We start from the raw sequence: 6,250 nt of genomic DNA on the forward strand, positions 1-6,250 counted from the left end.
TTTCCTGCTGGTTTGAGGCGTTCCTAAAGATCCTGTCAGGCTGTCTTAGACACTTTGGGCAAGAGATTCCTTCCAACCTGGGCCACTTTGGGGGGGATGGGGGCGGAACCAGGAAGGTGGCAGTGTGTGCAAGGGCCGTTAGTGACACGGTGCAGCCTGGTAACTGTGGAATGGAACGGTGGAATGGACAAGAGCTGGCGGTGACAAGACCACACCAGAGTACTCAGTGCATGCGACGGGACAGGACGCACCAGAGCTGTGCTGTGAGGAGTCCCCACACAGCACACTCGTCTGTGTCTGACCCGGAGCTTTAGTGAGGAGTTATTCGTGCAGCTGACGTCGTGGCCAGACTGTGGGACTTGGTGAGCCAGAGCTTTCCCAAGTCATCTCCAATCCCTGTGGCTTGTGCCATCCATGCCAGTTTGTGGTATTTGGTCACCAGAATAATTTACTAGGAGTCTCCAGTCATTTTGGCAGGAGCCCTCGAAATCAGACGGCAGGGCTTGCTGTCCTGTAGCCTTCCTGAGGCTTCTCTGTCGCAGGTGCCTTCAAGGCACAAGTACACAATTTGTTGACCCAGAGATTTCCCATGTCATCTCTTTCGAAGGTGCCCTCAAGGCCACATTGGATCATGGCGGGCAGATTCCTCAACCTGTTCAAGGTGTTCAGCTGGAAAAGAAACACAGACGCTGGAGCTGCCCCAGCACAACACCCGGAAGAGCCAGAGCAGTTCCAGCCTCTGCAGGATGGTGAGTGGCAGAGCTGGGCCACAGGGCTGATGGCTGCAGCCAGCTGGGCCCTGCCCCATCCCATCCCATCCCATCCCATCCCATCCCATCCCATCCCATCCCATCCCATCCCATCCCATCCCATCCCCTGTGGACATGGCCAAGGACAGGACGGAAGAGGGGCCAAGGCTGCCCCCCCAGCAGTGGCCGTGCTCCATCCCGTGAGCCACCCCAGGGCTGTCCCTGCCTGGGGAGTGCAGGGCTGGGCTGTGTTCTCCGGCTTCTCCCGCAGCCCCTCAGCTCTGGCTGCTCTTTGCCAGATGCAGCCATGGACCGAAGACAAGAGCAGGAGCCCACCCGTGGCCGCTTCAGCAGAACGCTGAAGGTACCTGCAGCCATCCCCACCTGGGCTGGGCCTGCTGTCACTGCTGAGCCCAGCACCACGCTTGGAGCACTCCATGGAACATGCCTCTCTTCCCTGTCCTTTGTTCTCCGTACACAGAGGTTCCGGAAATTCCTGACAATTCGGCATCGAAAGATCAGCCCCATAGGAACTGAGGGCACAGCTGAGCCTGACTCTGGGCTGACCGAGCTCCAGGCAGAGCCTGATGTCAGCCCAGATTCAGCTGAGCCCTCAGAAAACTCCGATGCTGCCGTGAGTGACAACAGGGCAGAGGCTGACGTGGCGCTGACCGAGGACATGGCCATTCCAAACACCGGAGAGACTCAGGGCATCACGAATACTGACACTATGCCCCCTCCCACAGTGAGTCATGCACCTAATATGGATTTTTTTGGAAGGGAATGTTTCTTCTGACCAGCAGGTAGCCAGCCAGGCGCCAGAACTGGAGGTCTCCCACAATCATGTGCCCCTTCAAGCCACATCCACAGGGCCCCCTCAGCATTTGAGGCCAGCCCAGTGTGGTGGGAAGGGAAGCACTTCTTGGGGGAAGCTGGGGAAGTTGCTGCCTTGGACAGCACTCCAAGTCTTCCCCATTCCTATTCCAGGTGCCAGCTACTGTGAGGAACATTCACCAGAGTCTCATGTGCTATGTTACGGTGGATGCCACACTGCCCACTAACATTGTGAAGCTGGCTGAACAACACCCTATGGATGTGGTGCTGACCCTCCTGCGCTGTGCCCCATCGTGTGACAGGTATGGGGCCCACGTGCCTTGAGAGCTCAGGGCTCCCCAGCCTTTAGGGCCCATTGCCCTGCACAGCCTGTCCAATGGGGTCTGCCCAACAGGAAGAGATGTCCCCTCTGTTTCCTGAGGCTGCTGCCAGTGCTCCCTCCCTGCCCCTCAGGGCACCGGGGCTCTGTCACCTGGGACCCCACACCTACACAGGGCATGGCACTGTGACTGAGACACCCCTGACACACAGCTCTGATCCCACAGAGCTGCTGCAGTGATGTGGAAAACCATAGCCTCATCAGGACCAGTGTTGGAGAAGGTGCTGCCAACACTGCTCCGTGTGATGGAGAACTGGCCACTTTGCAGCATCTGCACCTCTGATGGGGACAATAAGGACGTTTTTGCTCTGGCTGTGAGTTTCTGGAACTGGCCTTGACTGTCCCCTAGGTTGCTTCTCCAGCAGCTCTCCATGCTTTCTTTGCCTCAGGCTGGGCTGAAACCTGGGCTAGGGGCAGGCTCAGGGGACACTGGGCCCGCTGTTCCCCTGCATCTCCCCTTGGGCTTTGCCCCATGGACACCTCGGCACTGAGCGCTGTCTTGGTGCGCTTCTTTGCAGGCAACTCTGGTGCTCTGGGTGATTATGCAAGTGCCCCAGAGCCATGAGGTGATAATGCATGTTTGCCCATCTCTGTTTACGGCTCTGCTGTTGCACGTTTTCACCACCACACAGCTGATGCCAGCAGAAGTTGATAACTTCTGGAGAGAATGCCAGGAGCAACACCACCTTCCCAGAAAACCCAACAGGTGCCAGTCCTCCTCTCCTTCCCATGCCCTTGTGGCTGACACCAATACACCCAATGTGACCTGGCCTTTGCTCTGCACACAGGTTTGCAGTGCAGGCCATGAAGGCGCTGCTCTGCTGTCTGCAGTATGACAGTGAGCTGATGGCCATGGAGCGCAAGTGTGGCTGGGAAACGCTGCTCCGTGCTGACACCCAGCACTATGCCGTGGGTCTGTTGGCCAGGTGAGACCCCTTCTCGCCACTGCCTCTGAAATGTGTGCCCTGTGCCCAGGGCTCCCCACCACAGTCCCTGTGGTCATGGCCAAAGGGCTTCGCCATTGAGGGATGGCTGAGCAGACTGGAAAAGGCTGAGAGGAGGGTGCCCAGAAGGAGCCTCTCCCAAAGCGCCCACGGTCCCTCCAGGGATGCTGGGAAAAGACCAGATCTCCATGAGTCATCCCTGGGAGAGGTTTGGCCCCCCCACTTCAAGTCTTGGTGCCATTTTCCCCCTTCCAGGGTGATGCGCCGTGGCTTGATGCCCTTGTGTTGCCATGTCGCATACCAATTTCTCCGGAGGCTCATCAGGGAGGAGGCACGTTGGGATCTGTCCACCCTGGCATTCCTTGTGGAGGTGAGCCCCATGGCCAGCACTGCCTCGCTGAGCTGCCTGCCAGCCCTGTCCCCTTGCATAGCCACAGCTGCCTGGGACGGTGCCCGCGCCCTGTGCTGCTGCCTGGGCCCAGCCCTGTGCAGTTCCAGGCTCCTGCCGGCCGGGTCCCCTGTCACTGCCCGGTGCCTTTCAGGTCCTGGATTGCCTGGACTTGCGTGAATGTGGTGACAGTGTCCTGGAGATCGCGTCAAGGCACCTGCAGAGCGAGTGCAGGCAGAGGCGTCGCCTGGCGCTCAGAGGCCTCGTGGTGCTCAGCAAGGAACCCTCGATGGTGAGAATGGGGCAGCAGCTGAAGCTGTGCTGGGCAAAGCAGCTCCTTGGGCTGGCTGGGCTTCAGGAGCTGAGGCAGCTGCTCCCAGCTCTCCTGCCTCACCTGCCTGAGTGCTTTGGGACAGACCTTTGGCCTCTGGGCCCAGCAACAGCAAGGTGGGGTTGCAGTGCCAGGGCGGTCTTGGCGCTGCAGCCGTTCAGGGCTTCCCAGCACAGCCTTGTGTTCCACACAGGCCAGACCTATACACAGCCTGTGTCAAAGCTTCCTGCAGCTGCTGAGTGATACAGACGAAGAAGTGGTCAGCATGTCCCTGTCTGTATTCACGAATATGCTCCAGAAAAAAAATCTTCTGTTATCAAGGACTGCAGCTCCCAAGATAGCTGAGCCACTTCTGCTGCTTTTTGACCATGTAAGGTTTTGTGCCCTGGCCACAGGCAACTGGCTACTGCCCACACAATCTTTTGCCCTGTGAATTTTCTGGTCTTTGCCCAGGTGGGCTGGTGAAGTTGGCACTGAGATCTTTTCCTCCTTCCTTCCTCCAGGACAAAAGCCACGTGCAGGTGCTCTCCATTCACCTCTTCTGCAAGGTGATGGACCTGGTAGTGGATGAGGGAAAAAAGCCCCTGGAGAGACTCGTGAACCAGAGCCTGCTCCCGCTCATTTTGCACTGCCATGATGAGAACTGGCGCGTGGCAAATGTGAGGTTTTGTGTGATGCTGATGGATCTGTGGGAGGGGGCTTGGCTGCCTCCTGCCCTGCTGCCTCCCAGGCTGCGGCCTCCTCCAGGCCTTGGCACAGGGATGCAGCTCCTGCACCCTGGGCTGTGATGCCATCTCTGCATCTCTCCAGGCCTCTTGGGAAACGCTGCACTGTGCTGCCACATTCTTGAACAACACAGATCTCCAGAGGGTGCTGAAAACAGAGAATCTGTCGAAGATCACTGAATGTGTGGTAAAGAATGGCCTGGAAGCCCCAGCCTCAGCTTAGAGAAGCTCCCTGTCCCTAGTGCTCAGTGTGTGGAGCTGGCAGCTGCGGCCCAGTGCTGCACCCAAGGGCTCCAGCCTGCACCCCACACACCGCTCCCTTCCCTGGGCCACACGGGTTCTTCTCCAGGCTCCTTTGGCCCCGAGCCGGCTGCCGATGGAGCCCCGAGCCCGAGCCACTGGGGCTGCAGGGCGGGCCGGCACCGCGGCTCCCCGGGCAGCAGCCGGCCCTCTGCCCCCTCCAGAGCCCGGCGCCAGCGGCTGCTGCCCGGTGCCTCAGGGCTGGGCAGGCACGGGAGGCCGGGGCTGGCCGCAGGCAGCGCCCGGCCGAGGGGCAGAGCCCGCACCGACCCTTCCCTCCTGCCGCTCTCTGCAGCTGGCACAGGACGAGAGCCGAGCGGCAGAGTACCTGCACCGGGCATTGCCATATCTGGATAGCCCGCAGGAGCCCCTACGAGAGGCAGCCGTCAGGTTCATCGGTGAGCCACGAGCCCGGGCTCCCTCCCCACTCTGCCCCACCACAGCTCGGCCCCGGCCCCGGCTGCTGCTGTCCCGGCAGCGGCACCCGGGCCCGGCGCCCTGGAGCCCCGTCTACCGCTGGCAGGGAGCTGTGCCACCACGGCCCTGACAGGCTCTATGTTCCCAGGGACGGTCAGGAAGTTCATGCACAAGGGCTCACAAGGAAGAGCTGCAGACCCTCAGTGAGGGTGAGTGAGAGCAGCGGGCTGGCACTGGGGGCTGGCAGGGGGCAGTTGCAATGCCTGGGACGGGAGCTGCAATCCCTGGCCCAGCTGCAGAGTGCTTCATTCCCTGTCTGGGTGAGGGCGGTGTGGGCGGAGAACAGAGAGATTTCAGGGACATGGGTGGGAGTTGTGGCCAGCACCTTCTGGCTGATCCTGTTGTCTGGTCCTCTCCTGTGGCCATTGCAAGAGCCAGGTGGAATGTCCTTGGCAGGAATGTCTCCTAGGATCCCTGCAGATGCATGCCCTGACCGTGGCTCTCGTCCTCTCTGTTCCAGCCATTCAAGCCCCAAGGACAGACACCACTCCATCCCACAGCAACCTTAACAGTCAAGCTCAGTTTGCCAGTGAACAAGTGTCCCAAGAACAGCTGCAGGACACACTGAAGAGGACACCACCTCCCAGTGCCACTGGAGATCCAGGCACAGCTGACAACTGGCACAGCTGAGCCTGTGGGATTCTCATGGGGCTTCAGCTCTCTCCCAGCCTGTAGATAGCCCCCTCCAGCCCTCAGACTGTGCCCATCCCCTTTTTTCCCTCTGTTCTTCCTCCCTTTTGACAGCTCCTTACCTGCAGCCCTCAGTCCATGCCCATTCCCTTCTTTCCCTTTCCAGCTCATCCCTTTGCTTCACCTTACATTAATAAACAGTTTGCCTTTTTCGCTTAACCTGCATCTGTCTGGAGTTGAAGGGTCACAAATCCGGAGCACTGTGACGCACAGGCCCCTCCTGCCGTTCTCTCCTGCACCGTGTTTTGTGCAGAGATGCAGAGGAAGGAGCGAGGATCAGGCTGGAAAGGTCCCTGTGCTGAAGGCTCTGTTCCACAGCATTGTGGAGTTCAAGGTGTTACTGAAGGCCAGTAGTGGGACAAGGAGCCTCTGTGTGTCAGGGACCAAAGTTGTGTCTAAGGCTCTGGCCGTATTTGGTCCTCTGTTGTGCACG

General features: G+C 59.5%; 1 protein-coding gene across 1 annotated transcript; it reads left to right on the forward strand.

Moving 5' to 3' along the window:
* Window positions 1–211: 211 nt before the first annotated feature.
* Window positions 212–5,976, forward strand: LOC147652105 (maestro heat-like repeat-containing protein family member 7). The gene is made up of 16 exons (XM_086897848.1): window positions 212–362; window positions 608–749; window positions 1,049–1,113; window positions 1,231–1,494; window positions 1,737–1,885; window positions 2,129–2,276; window positions 2,481–2,668; window positions 2,751–2,888; window positions 3,162–3,276; window positions 3,449–3,586; window positions 3,819–3,995; window positions 4,129–4,284; window positions 4,436–4,537; window positions 4,946–5,048; window positions 5,216–5,276; window positions 5,588–5,976. The coding sequence occupies exons 2-15, from the start codon at window positions 632–634 to the stop codon at window positions 5,272–5,274; spliced, it is 1,920 nt and encodes a 639-aa protein (XP_086753974.1). The 5' UTR covers window positions 212–362; window positions 608–631; the 3' UTR covers window positions 5,275–5,276; window positions 5,588–5,976.
* Window positions 5,977–6,250: the final 274 nt, after the last annotated feature.

This window comes from Cyanistes caeruleus, chromosome 7 (assembly GCF_971803275.1).
Source record: "Cyanistes caeruleus chromosome 7, bCyaCae1.hap1.1, whole genome shotgun sequence".
Lineage (NCBI taxonomy): Eukaryota > Metazoa > Chordata > Aves > Passeriformes > Paridae > Cyanistes > Cyanistes caeruleus.

Excerpts from the sequence above, each read along its gene's own strand:
- LOC147652105 (XM_086897848.1), top strand. The coding sequence starts at position 632 with ATGGCGGGCAGATTCCTCAACCTGTTCAAGGTGTTCAGCTGGAAAAGA. Across the intron at positions 1,114-1,230 it reads GCTTCAGCAGAACGCTGAAG|AGGTTCCGGAAATTCCTGAC; the intron begins GTACCTGCAGCC and ends CTCCGTACACAG. Across the intron at positions 4,285-4,435 it reads AGAACTGGCGCGTGGCAAAT|GCCTCTTGGGAAACGCTGCA; the intron begins GTGAGGTTTTGT and ends GCATCTCTCCAG.